This window comes from Hippopotamus amphibius, chromosome 7 (assembly GCF_030028045.1).
Source record: "Hippopotamus amphibius kiboko isolate mHipAmp2 chromosome 7, mHipAmp2.hap2, whole genome shotgun sequence".
Taxonomy (NCBI): Eukaryota; Metazoa; Chordata; class Mammalia; order Artiodactyla; family Hippopotamidae; genus Hippopotamus; species Hippopotamus amphibius.
This window is the reverse complement of record NC_080192.1, coordinates 29,038,252-29,050,481: the sequence shown is the minus strand read 5'-3', so window position 1 is coordinate 29,050,481 and position 12,230 is coordinate 29,038,252. Positions and strand designations below refer to the sequence as shown.

At 36.0% G+C, this 12,230-nt stretch overlaps 1 protein-coding gene across 2 annotated transcripts in view; it reads right to left on the bottom strand.

The window, feature by feature from the left end:
* Positions 1–10,540, bottom strand: part of DCN (decorin) — a 36,498-nt gene extending 25,958 nt beyond the window's left edge. The window contains exons 1-2 of one of the 2 annotated variants that reach the window (XM_057742021.1): positions 10,178–10,540; positions 6,094–6,328 (exon numbers count right to left, since the gene is read on the bottom strand). In XM_057742021.1, the coding sequence (XP_057598004.1) occupies positions 6,094–6,295 (202 nt within the window). In that variant the 5' untranslated portion in view covers positions 6,296–6,328; positions 10,178–10,540. Of the gene's footprint in view, positions 1–6,093; positions 6,329–7,108; positions 7,257–10,177 lie in introns of those variants that run through there. The other variant, XM_057742022.1, reaches the window with a different exon arrangement.
* Positions 10,541–12,230: the final 1,690 nt, after the last annotated feature.

The window sequence follows — 12,230 nt, the reverse complement described above, 5'->3', positions numbered from 1 at the left end:
CAAACTCCAAGATTTATTCTTCTTGATTTCCAGCAATTGTTTATATCTCTGTCTTCAAGTTAATAATTAGGACAATGGTGATACACTTTAGTTTTGGTCCGTGACCAAAACAATATGTAGGAGTCCCAACTCCATCAGAAAACATTTCCTCTAAAGGCATGTTTCCCTCTTTTCCTCTTAAAAAAAATAGCAATTTGATGGCAGTTGGATTCAGAAATAATAGATCCTCCCTCTAATTCAATTCTCTTTCCAAATAACTTAAGGAAGGTTTAAGCTTCCTGGTTCTATAGTCATCCTCAAAAAGAGTAAGAAAGGATACACTACAGTTCCATGACTCCTACTTTCCAGTTAGCCGTGTTCTGCCCTGTTTCCAGCTTGATAGAAACAAGAATATTGTAGAATTATGCAGTCATTCAAGCACGAAGCCATGCATATGTTCATTTATTCATTTAACAAGCATGATGCTTGAGAACCTACCAAGTATAAGGCATTTTTTGGAGTGGAAAGCCAAAAGATAAAGTATCACCATGCTCTTTTTCTGGTAGGGAAAGTAGGTATTTAAATAGGTAATTAAAGATAAAGAATAATTATTATCTATGTACATATAATTGATTATTGTAGAATCATCAAAACACGTATAGATTACAGTGAAAGCACAGAAGTGGAAGAGCTACAGAAATTGCCTCAAAACCATCTTCAGACTGAGTCAAGGGTTAATTGAATCTTGAGCGTTACCGTGTAGCTGCTACAGGGCTTCTTCCTTTTATTAAGACTGGATTGCAAAGTGGGTTAATTTTTCTTTATCCTTACTTTCAAGGAAATACATAATTTTCTTGCTACTCTTTTGAAGGAGAAAAGTGAAGATGAGAGGGTCTCCTGCACTTCGTCTTTTATCCAGGAAATTGACATTCCGGCTCACCTAGTCCCATCCTGTCCTCTGGAGCCAGGAATGATCTTCCAGAGGAGAATGCATCACAGCTGCAGTCTAACCAAATGCCTTGATCCCACACAGCTGCCTCTTCCTCCCTCCTGGGACTAAGAAGGAAACCAGGGATATGTCAGTTGTCAGTCAGGTCAAGGAGACAGATGCTTCCTTTGGCCTTTTCTGACCCCCCTCTTCCTCCTCCTCATCTTTAACCCCTTGGGTCAGGGGCTTTTGTTATCTGGATCACACCTGAGCATTCCTCTGTCTGCATCTGAGATCTGTAATACTCTGTCCCTACCCAAAACTATGTGAAGCAACCCTCAGGCATGCTCTGTGCACAGCCTCCTTCCAGCACCACATCTCAGAGATGCCCTTTTGATGCATCTGAAACTCTGAATGAGGGTCACCTCATATGCCTCCTGCTGTGAAGCTAGATATAAACAATGAAAGCAACCAAGCTTCCAGCATTCTCTCTGCCCCTCTACAAATAGTCCTAATTTATTCTCCTAGGATGATGTCATGGAAGAAGTCTAGTGGTTCATTTACCTCATGCATAAGATTTGCTTCTGGAAAACCAGTTTCTTCAAACAAGAGATAAGCTGTGGTATCTATGTCTCAAATGGTGACCACCGACAAAATTTCCACCAATTGAAGCAAAATGATTAAAAAGAAGAAAACTAACTTTATGCCATTTAAAAAATTGTACATTTTCCTGAGATTTTTAAAAAGTAAAATATCCTTTGTATCATGAGGTACATTTTAGGGACCATTAGTTATTTACAATGCTTTTGCTTGGCAAAATAAAATGTTTCATCTTCTGGCATCACGTCTAGAGGGCTATGTAGGTTGTGAACCATTTGTGATTATAAAATAGCCAAATGCTTTATTGTTCTCTACTCAACCAAACCAATTTTGTTCAAAGGAATAGAGTTTGGAGAATACTATTTTGATAATTATACAATTTTCTAATTTTTGTCTATTTATATTTGGATGTGATGTGGCCTTCTTTGGGAGGGAAGTATCCAGCTTGACAAGCCACATATTTAGTGTTTCTCAATTTCATACAAAAATAAAGAACATCATGAGAAATAACCTCAGGTTACTAGCTAACTTTGTCTAAAATGGTAAACTGAACATAACAGTTACTAGGGCAAATATTTTTAAATTAATTAATTAATTTATTTATTGGCTGCATTGGTGTTTCTTGCTGCACGTGGGCCTCCTCTAGCTGCCATGAATGGGGGGGGCCACCCTTCGCTGAGGTGCCCTGGCCCCTACTGTGGTGCCACCCCCCTGCGGAGCCCAGGCTCCAGGCATGTGGGCTTCAACAGTTGCAGCACATGGGCTCAGTAGTTGTGACACACAGGCCTAGTTGCTCCACAGCATGTGAGATCTTCCTGGACCAGGGCCCAAACCCACGTCCCCCACATTGGCAGGCGGACTCCCAACACATGCCACCAGGGAATTCCCTGATAAATATTTTTATAAATATTTTCTACTCTTACCTAATGAGGTAAGAGATACTCCCATTTATCCAGTGAGGAAACAGGTTTTGCAAGTTTCAAAATTACAGGTGATAAATGGTAAAGCAGGGCTTGAGTTCAGAGGTGTTGAACTGCATGACCCAAGATCTTTCCACTATAAAATATTTTTAAGAGTATTTCAATTCTCTTGAAAGTTGTTTATAAGAAATAAATCATTAAATGTTGCTTTAATTTGGAAGATTAGTCAAAAAACAATACTTATGCTTATTTCACCTTGGTGACACTTGATCCAAAGATGAATGGCTTAGCCAAAGAGCACATAAGTAAGGGAACTGTCTTCCTTTAAGATACTAGGTACATAAAACAAAGCATCCAATCACAGGATTAATATGAGGGCATCTTTAAAAGATCAGACAAGAATAGTTACATTGTGGATTTATTATTTTAAGGAAACCCATAGGTTTCTGAATTTGCCAACCCTATATTTATTTTTATAGTGTTATTTTTATAAATGCTATAATTATGAGTGAATTGCTTATGTCTTAAGAGGATAGATAAAGAAAGGAAAGAAGATATGTCTCATAAAATTCTTGTTCAAATTACAAGTTAAATTACAAGTTCAGCGAAGTAATTTGGCCAATGTCAATGGAGAAGTCATTACTTTCTTAGATAGGCTAAAATATATATTTACTTTTTCAATCCCCCATGCTCTAAAAAACATATAATGCTATTCTGATAAGTTGGAGCTAGGGACTAAAACAGTCAATGGATCTTCTTGAACACCTCAAGCTTCCCATGGACTGATTATTCAATTTTAATTTCACAGTTTTTAATACCTTACCTTTCAAAGCACTGTTTAAAAATTTGATGTTGTTTAATTTTGTCAGGGATACTTCTTACTTGCAAAAATAGTCAGACATTTTAATAAGAAATGTTTGCTTACATTAAACATTATGTAGATAATAAGATGACAAAGCACAATTGTCCCTCAACACTGAAGTTCCTCTCTGCTCATTAAAAGCTCTGGCAAGAATAATCCTTAAGAAAACATTAGTCCTTGGTATAGACATGCATTCACATTTCTCATCCCAAAGTGTATTGCATTTTCTCTTTGCTATAATTCAAGCTTCATGTTCAGATCACTAGAGAACTTCAAAAAATAAAATAAACTACATTGCCTTTACTATGAGTGAGGTTGCCCATTTCCCTTTCTTTGTTTTTTCCCATGTTTCTTTCAACTTTTACTCCACATAATCATCATACAGAAAAAATGTATTGAGCCTCTACTATGGGCCAGGCACCTCACACAGATAATAGGATCTCTAAGACTGACTGTGATTTCTCTGCAGATGAAAATGTCAGTGCTCTGAACAGCCTGCCACGATCATAAAGGGAACAGAGGTTATGTAGCACTTGAAAATGTGGAGAGAGTGTTTTCTTTCAAGGCAAGTAGATTGCTTTTCCTTTTAAGAAATGTATTTGTATTTTCTGTTTTAGAAATATCTGACCAATTTTTTGGACAATATATTTAAATATTCATCTGTGAAATTAAAAAAAAAGTAAAAGTAACTTGGATGAGACCATTGCTCACTGGAACTCAATGCTCCTCTTTAAACATGGTTCCCCAAAACAAATCATTATTATAATCTTAGCTACTATTTCTGTATATAGGATCAGTAAGCCCGAAGGAATCACGTACACTCTGGGCTCTTAGAGAAGAAGATAACTTGGAAAACTTTCTCATCTGAAAACAACACAAAATAAACAAAAGAAAACAAAACAATAACAAGGACAATCAAAAAACTGTATCACGAGGCATCCACATCAATGAACTTGATGTTTCCTAAGGATACACTTTTCTGTTTAGTTTTGAGCAATAAGCTTGGGAGTTTTTTTGTGATAGACAATTAAAAAACTGTCCCAATGCTTTCATCAGAGTCAAGCTTTATGAGTTATTCATCATGAAAGCAAAGTAAAACTATATTTTTGGAAACATAAAACTTCAGTGAAGTGACTAGACAAGACTTCCTTAAAAATATCAACTCTTTATTGTTGATAATGTGTAGTGGGGGGCTAATTATGGATCCTTTCAAACTTGTTCTCAAAGTGAGATTCAATTTGCATCACATTTCTTAGGAACTTGGCCATTTTTGCAGCATTTGAAAAACTTTACCACTCCTATATCCATCATATGGTGATCTCCCTCTTCAGATATTTTTAACACACTGTTTAAACCAGTAATGGAAGTAATCTCTAAAGGCCATAAAAATTTCTGTAGAATTTGATAGTTATCTAATCCCCCTTGTCTGGAATATATAATTCAGAAAGGGAATAATCACCACTAGCAGAATATGAGACCCACAAGAACTGGGACCATCCTTGTCTTCCTCATCCCTTTCTCCCCAGGGCCCAGAACAGATCTGACCCCTTATGGGATCTCAATATATTTGCTGAATGAATGAGTTAATTAACTAATCTAGTGGAATTATCCTGTAGCTTTCTTAAAGCCATTCTTCACAGTTTTTATTTGGGCTTAAATGGCTATACAGTGCATGTCAGCATCGAAGAATCTGTCTCAATGTGTTTGTTTTTCAGTTGCTACTGTTTAACATGTTTTATGTTTTCCTGGGTTCCTATATGTGGTTTATTCCAACTCTAGGAGTTAGTGGCAAATTTTCCTGAAAACTACTCCTAGAAAGCATATTCTGAATAAATACAGGATTTCGAAAATAAATGCTCTACAAAGCTATGGGGTTTATTCTATAAGGAAATGCACCATGGCAGAATCATGCTGTGAGGATTTTTTTTTCTTTCCAGTAAGAAAAAAGAACCAAAAGCAAAGAGGAATGTGAATCAGCTGCCATGTAAACTAGATTCATTCCCCTTTGGCCCATCTGCAGGGGCTTCAAACTTTCTGGAGATTTATCTTCTGAGTATATTGCTCTTGGAATTCCCAGGCCAAATTTTTCTTGAAAGATAATACATCAAACTGTATTTACAGTGTTAGGCTAAAGATATATGCTTCGTGATTATATTGAATATCTACACCATAACTTAGTTATAAAGATTTCCTTTGAAACTTTCTAAAGCACATAAACAGTTAGATTACAAAATGCCAAAGGCAGAGGCAAAACTAAGACCCAGGGATTAAGGGAGTACTTTGGCACTTGAAAGATAAATTTTTGTTCGAAAAGTTTGCTTGCTTTGCTTTTGATAACTCTGCATACTTTACAATTTAGTAATGTTCAAACTCTGTTATCTGGACTGAGCCAAGAGTAGAGAGATCACTCAGGTTTTCTTAACATCTAAGATTTCATGTGCGCGAATCATCAAATTAAAATAAGCTATCACCCTGGAATCATACAACGTAAGATATTACTTTGTTCAAAATTTTATTATACAGAAGAGTAGCCTTGAAGCTCAGAAAGATTATTTTTAAAAAAGTGACTTGTCCAAGATTGCAAAGTGATGGAGCCCTGCCTTTAAAAAGAAAGAAAAAAAAGTCTTCTAACTTCGCAGCTACTTTTTTCTCTCCTACTCTGCTTCCCTTACTCCTCATTAGGTGGCACTGTCTCTCACATTTGGGATTATAGAAATTAAAACTGAAAATACTAAACTCCCAGGGAAGCCATTCCCATGAATAAAGCAGACAAGGTAGGTAGAGAGAGCCCGCACCCCACTCACCCAAATCAGAACACTGGACTACTCGAAGATGGCACTGACAGCGGAAAGGGCACACTGGCATCTGAGGCTCTAATTCAGGAACTTCATCTGGTTCTATCCCTGAAGCCTCATCTTCCAGCATAAAGTCAAATAAGCCTTTCTGTTGAAATGGTCCAGCCCAGGAAACTTGTGCAAGCAAGAGGAAGATGATAGTTGCCTTCATGATTTATTTCATGTATTTTCACAACCAAGAAACCTAGGAAACAAACGAAAGGTTTAGAAGAGTAGCCTTGCCTCCTGTATGTGTTATTCTTATGGAACACCCTACAGTGGAGTGAACATGGAGAAAAGCATAAAAAGCAATATTTTATTTATTGTTAGGAGCAGAGCATTAGAAATATATTTGGAAGGTAATAAGGTATATTACAGACTCACTCGCACAGCTATTTACTTATGAAGAAAAATTTGAGCAGTATTTGAATCTGCTTGGTTGAATTTGGGGTCTGAATTAAGACCATGGGTTATACGGTCAAGCCACCTGCAAAACTGTTATGATGATAAATCACTTGGGAATTTTCAATGCTCACTCAACACAAGCCATGCCACAGTTAAATAAAGTTTTGTCTGCACGCATGAGAGATCTCCAATTCCTGCTTCAGAAATATCTCTGGAAGCCAATCTCATTTCTCCACTCCACTGTATTTCTCTTGGTCCAGACCCTTCTCATCACTCCCTGAACAAGAGCTTCCAAATGGTCTCAGCCTTGAATACTTCTTCTACTCCAGGCCATCTTCCACTCTGCTGCCCAAGTCATCTTCTAAAAATTAAATTTCATTGTGTTAATTTTCTACTGCAAACCCTTTGCTGACGTCTCACAGTATGCCAATAAGGTCTACATCCCCTTTGTTGCATATAAGACCATTCATAATTTGATACCAACCGATATTTCAAGACATGTTTCTTTCCATTTTCTCTCTACTCCCAGTCTCCACCTCAACCCTGACACTCAAAGCTAATCACCATTTAAAATACCTACCTTGTAAGAGTGCTGTAAAGACTAAAGGAGATAATAGGCTTCCCTTGTGTATTCCCTGGCTCATGCAGGCAGGATGCTGCTTTCTCTTCTGTGCTCCCAAAGCACGTTGCTTACCTCTTTTAAAGAACTTATCACATTATATTGTAATTTGTTTTGCGTGCTTTGTCTGACCCCCCCCCCCCAACTAGAAGATGTACTCCTTCAGGGCGTGTCTTATTATTCTTTGTTCTGTACCCGGGGCCTTACACAATATTTTGCACATAAATGACTCAATTGACCGTCAATTTGTTAACAAGTTGATTTTTTAAAATATGATTTTTTCAATATCACATTTCTAGCATAAGAAAGATATCAAATTGATAACCTCAACTTGGTATAAGCAAGATCTAATTTTTAAAATAAATCTATTGACTAGTTTCTCAAGCTAATCATTTTTAATAAACCAATAAACATATATGGAAAATCCTATCTGGTTTTTATATGACTTATATGTTATCTGATTTTACCAATACGACTATCTTGGAAACAAATTGACAAACAGAAAGTATGGTTTCAACAAATCCATACAGTTTTTATCAATTTATTCAATAAGCCCTTATAGATATGTATATCTATGTTATTGAGTCGGTTGCTGGTTGGCTGAAGTGAACTACATGAATCTGAATAACAAAATCTTAATAAACCTGAATAACAAAAAGTAGTTGATTGTGGGGAGAACAGTCTATTTTTCAGTTGTTATATTTTCAAATGCCACTGAAACCACTCAAAGTGTTCCCAAAACACACTGTAGATATTATCTTTAGTCTCATCATCTTTAATTGTACACTTATAAGCGTTCATATTAAAGTTGCACATTCATAATTAGAATTAGAGAATTATTTTTAGTCATTATCCGATCATAGCATATACAGAAAAGAAAGTCTTTGTAGGCCCTGACTTTAATGTATCTTCTGGAAATGTTTGCCTAGATCTACAAGAGGGGAAATAAACATTGTAAAGTTTCTTACACTTTTATTCTTAGTTTATATTTATTACTGAAGCACATCTAAGGCAGTACATATGCCATACAGACTAGTGACTTTTCATTTAAATAATACCAGGAAGGCTATTATTCACACTGCCCCTTTAAATTCAGTATCAGGTTTCCTTTAGAAACCCGTTCCCACTCAGTTACTGCATTGCCTTTTAAAGGAGACCCTATTGTTTTGGCAGTGTTCCCTTGGATTGGATCTAAGGGAGTGGTTTTCTTCTGTTTCTCATTAAAATGCAATGTTTATGGTTTACCACAAGTTTGCTAGCCTTGCATATTTAATGTCTTACAATTTTTGAGAAAAATGAAGCAAACTAATTGCAGATTTAATAAATAGCAAAGAGAATTAATGCAGATGTCACTTTCTGATCTTTCTCCAGAGCAGAAAATGCCTGGCTCACTAATCCAAAAAAAGGAAATGCTAAACATTAGCTCAGAGAATATTATCATTTTCATTTGTTTACCCTCGTTAAAATGGTGCAATTTCTCTATACAATATTCTTTTTGGTTGAAGCTGAACTCAGACAGCTTTTAAGCTTCCATTGCTTATCATTTTCGTGTGTGTGTGTGTGTGTGTGTGTGTGTGTGTGTGTGTGTGTGTGTGTGTATTTTAGCTCTGAATGTCCTGGGGAAGAAGAATATGTCCAGGTACTTTATACAAATTCCTCCATGAAACAACTTTTTTTTAAAAATTAGTGTCATAATACTTAAAAACTCAGCATCTTAAAACAATTAATGTGGGCTGTTGATACTGATTTCTTTAATCATTTCCTTCCTTTCTTAATAAATCAGAAAAATAAACAAAAAACCCAGCAGTTGCCCATGTAGACACCAAGGAGACTATTATTGAGATGATATACTATTAAAATTTCATTTCAACTGTTTTAAGTATTCTCAAAATGTATGCCTCTTTCTTAAATGCTAATTGTTAAGAATGTCACTACCTCACTAAAGCTCACTTCCATAATTTATGTGTTCTATCAAAAATAATAATTTCTGGTTTCTTAAACTACTTCATCTCATTATACCATTCAGATCAACATTTGTGTGATGTCATTTAAGCCTTTGGTGTGATTTTCAAAGTCAAAATTTAACCCTCAGGAGATAAGTGAAGCTGTAAATGCAAAGCAAATTAGATCCCCCAGCACTAGGTGAATTAAAAATCTCAATAATAATAGAAATAAGTTAAAATAAACAGTAAAAGCAGTATCCATCCATAAATAAAGGAGTCATTTGATTCTTTTTCTGGTCAAAAGAGCAGTTCGAAGAAAAAGCCACAGGTATTTACATCACTGGGAGTCCACTTAACCAGTGGTCATCATGTTACCCTGTTTTGAAATTAAAAAGAAAAATAACCCACACTTTCATTTTATAGTGAATGTATCTTATAATAAAGTTTCATTTGCAGCAAAAATTCTGGCAGAGTCTCATCTTTACATTTAAGGAATTACATAGCTAACTGTAAGATTATTTTAGTTTGGTCCTTAATAATCAGCATAAATATATTCAGTGTTTATTTTCACCTCTCTGGTGATAATTTCCATTATTTTCTAGGTTGCAGAAATATACATTAGACTTCTATAAGCAATCACCAGAGTTCACTTCTCTGAGGTTTTAAAAGTTCCTAAAATATACAAGAATTCAGGAGGAGAATAAATCCTTAAATATACAATCCAACTACGAATAGTATGCCCGTCTAGAATACTTTTCTACAAACATTTCCTAAAGAGCAAAACATTTAATTAGTACAAATACAAAATATATCAATAAAGATAGTCATGGTGTTAGGTTATAGTTTCTTTAAGAAACATCTTTGCAAGAAGAGAGAGAAAGAACTAAAACAATACATTCAACCATTTTACCAAGTATTTAGTTTCTGTTTTCAAGCAATACTTGTTTAAAATGCTGCATAAAGATCACTAAAAGTTTAGCACACATTTTTTCTTTTTTCTTTTACCAAACAACTCCCTTTTTTTCTCAACTTGATCAAAGTTTTATTAGTCTGTAGCAGAGTTCAGGACAATTATTGAAAACCATACCTTTTAATCCAGGGATTTGCCACAGGAGCCCTCAAAGCTGAGATGTAATTACACTAAATATTCAGCCCAAGCAAAAGAGTTTGCAGGTGTGGAAAGGAGGAGGGGGTAGGTGCTGCTCTGTGACTGTCACTAGGTTGAAAACCTCCTGCGTCTACTCCATAGCACAGTTAAAAAATAAGGTTTCCCTCAATGAACACAATCCGGCTGACACCCACATTAGATCATATGGTAATGATATGTCTCTTGCATTGTAGCCAGAAACTTTATCGGCCTTTTTTTGTCCCTATTTAAATGCTTTATTCCTTTTGCATCTGCTTAAGATTCTAAACTGCTTCTGTGGTATAGCAGTGGAGCAACTTGACTTGGAATTTGTTTTATTGTGTGGATTCATTTCCCTAGAATTGTAACTAAAGGGTTTATTTCCCCACCCCCAACGCTACTCCTTTATCCACCCTTTCTAGTCTTGTTTATAAGTCACATTTATCATACTTCCGAAATGACAGTTCTTCTTGCTTTCAGGATGTGTAAGTCCAGCAAATGGAATGAAATTATTTTAAGTGTGGTCTGTGAAAATAAATGCGTAGCTATTCGGATTTTTACTTGCCTTGGGCTGTTTGTGTAAATTCCAGTACTATGCCATGGAGGTTTTCTATGTATTTTGAAGGTATTTCTAAAGTGTCCTGGAAAAAAGCCATGGTTTTATATGAAAAGCATGTCATTTTATTACTTTCCTTACTCATAGTTTAAAACCTTTCTTGTTGTCTACCAGTTGTGTGTGCTTTTTTTAATAAAACACATAGATACCAGAAGTTGATCACAATTTATTTTAGCTTGTATATGAAAATTTTTATTTTCATAGCCTAAACTTTTATATAATTCAGAACTTTGAAAAAGGCAATAAAGTCTATGGCTCTTTCCAAATTCAGTAAATAGAAAAAAGAAAGTGCAAATACAAGGCAAGATATTTATTCAGCCAGTGGAAAGCTTTTTTGAGTTTTTGTAATTCCCTTGCTGGATGCTGTCAGTTCTCTGTGTGTGTCTCTATGTTTTGACTTGTATCTTTATGCCCTGGCCCCTAGGCTGTTACCAGGTGGAAACTTGAAATCAACATCTGTGAAACACGAGAGGATAACCCTCCCATCCTCCACCCTCTCTCCTTCCCTCCTCTAGCCATCTAAGTACACAAGTCTACAGTAGTATACTTTTGCCTTGATGAAACGTGAAGGTATTAAATTTTTGAGTGTGTATCTAAAGAAGGGGGGAAGGGTACTATCACATGATATTTTGCCTTATTTTCCAAGCCTAGTCTCCATAATTTTCACACCTTACCCAACTCCTCTTCTCCTTGGCATTTAATAACTCCATGCCTGGTTAGTCTGATGGTTTAGGAAAAAGGCAAATATTTTCCCCGGACGTTGTATAAAATCCATGATCTCCTCACCTGGAATCAATTAATTTTTCCCCTTGAACTCCTCTTGCATTTATCTCATTCATGTAACATGCCATAATTTCTTCATATTATGGTTACTTATGTACACGTCTTACCCCAAGGAATAAAGCACATCCTCTTCATATTTGTAAGAGTCCCTGTGCTCAGCACAAAGTATATAGTAAATTCTCAAGAAACGCTTGGTGAATGACTATTACATGACGATAGATCATTAGCTATGGATCACACCATGATTATCGTTTTGCCCAGGTCTGGTTTGTTCCTTATCAAAATGCAATCTGCTATAGTGCTATAGTGTGTATAATGAATAACAGCAGTAATTGTTACCAGAGAGAAGAGAGAAAGAGGGAAGGGGGATTGGGTGAAGAAGAAGAAGGAGAAGGAGAAGGAGAAGGAGAGGAAAAGGAAGAGGAAGAAGAAGGGGAAGAAGAAGGAGAGGAAGAGGAAGGAGGAAGGAGGCGAAGACACATTTTCTTGATATGTAGATCACCTTTTACAAAGTAGAATGATTTTGGCAAAGTTTCACATCCAGGTTCTTTCCTCTGATAGTAAGCTATATGAACTCAGCATTCTTGACCTCTCTGAGTCCAGTTCCCATATCTG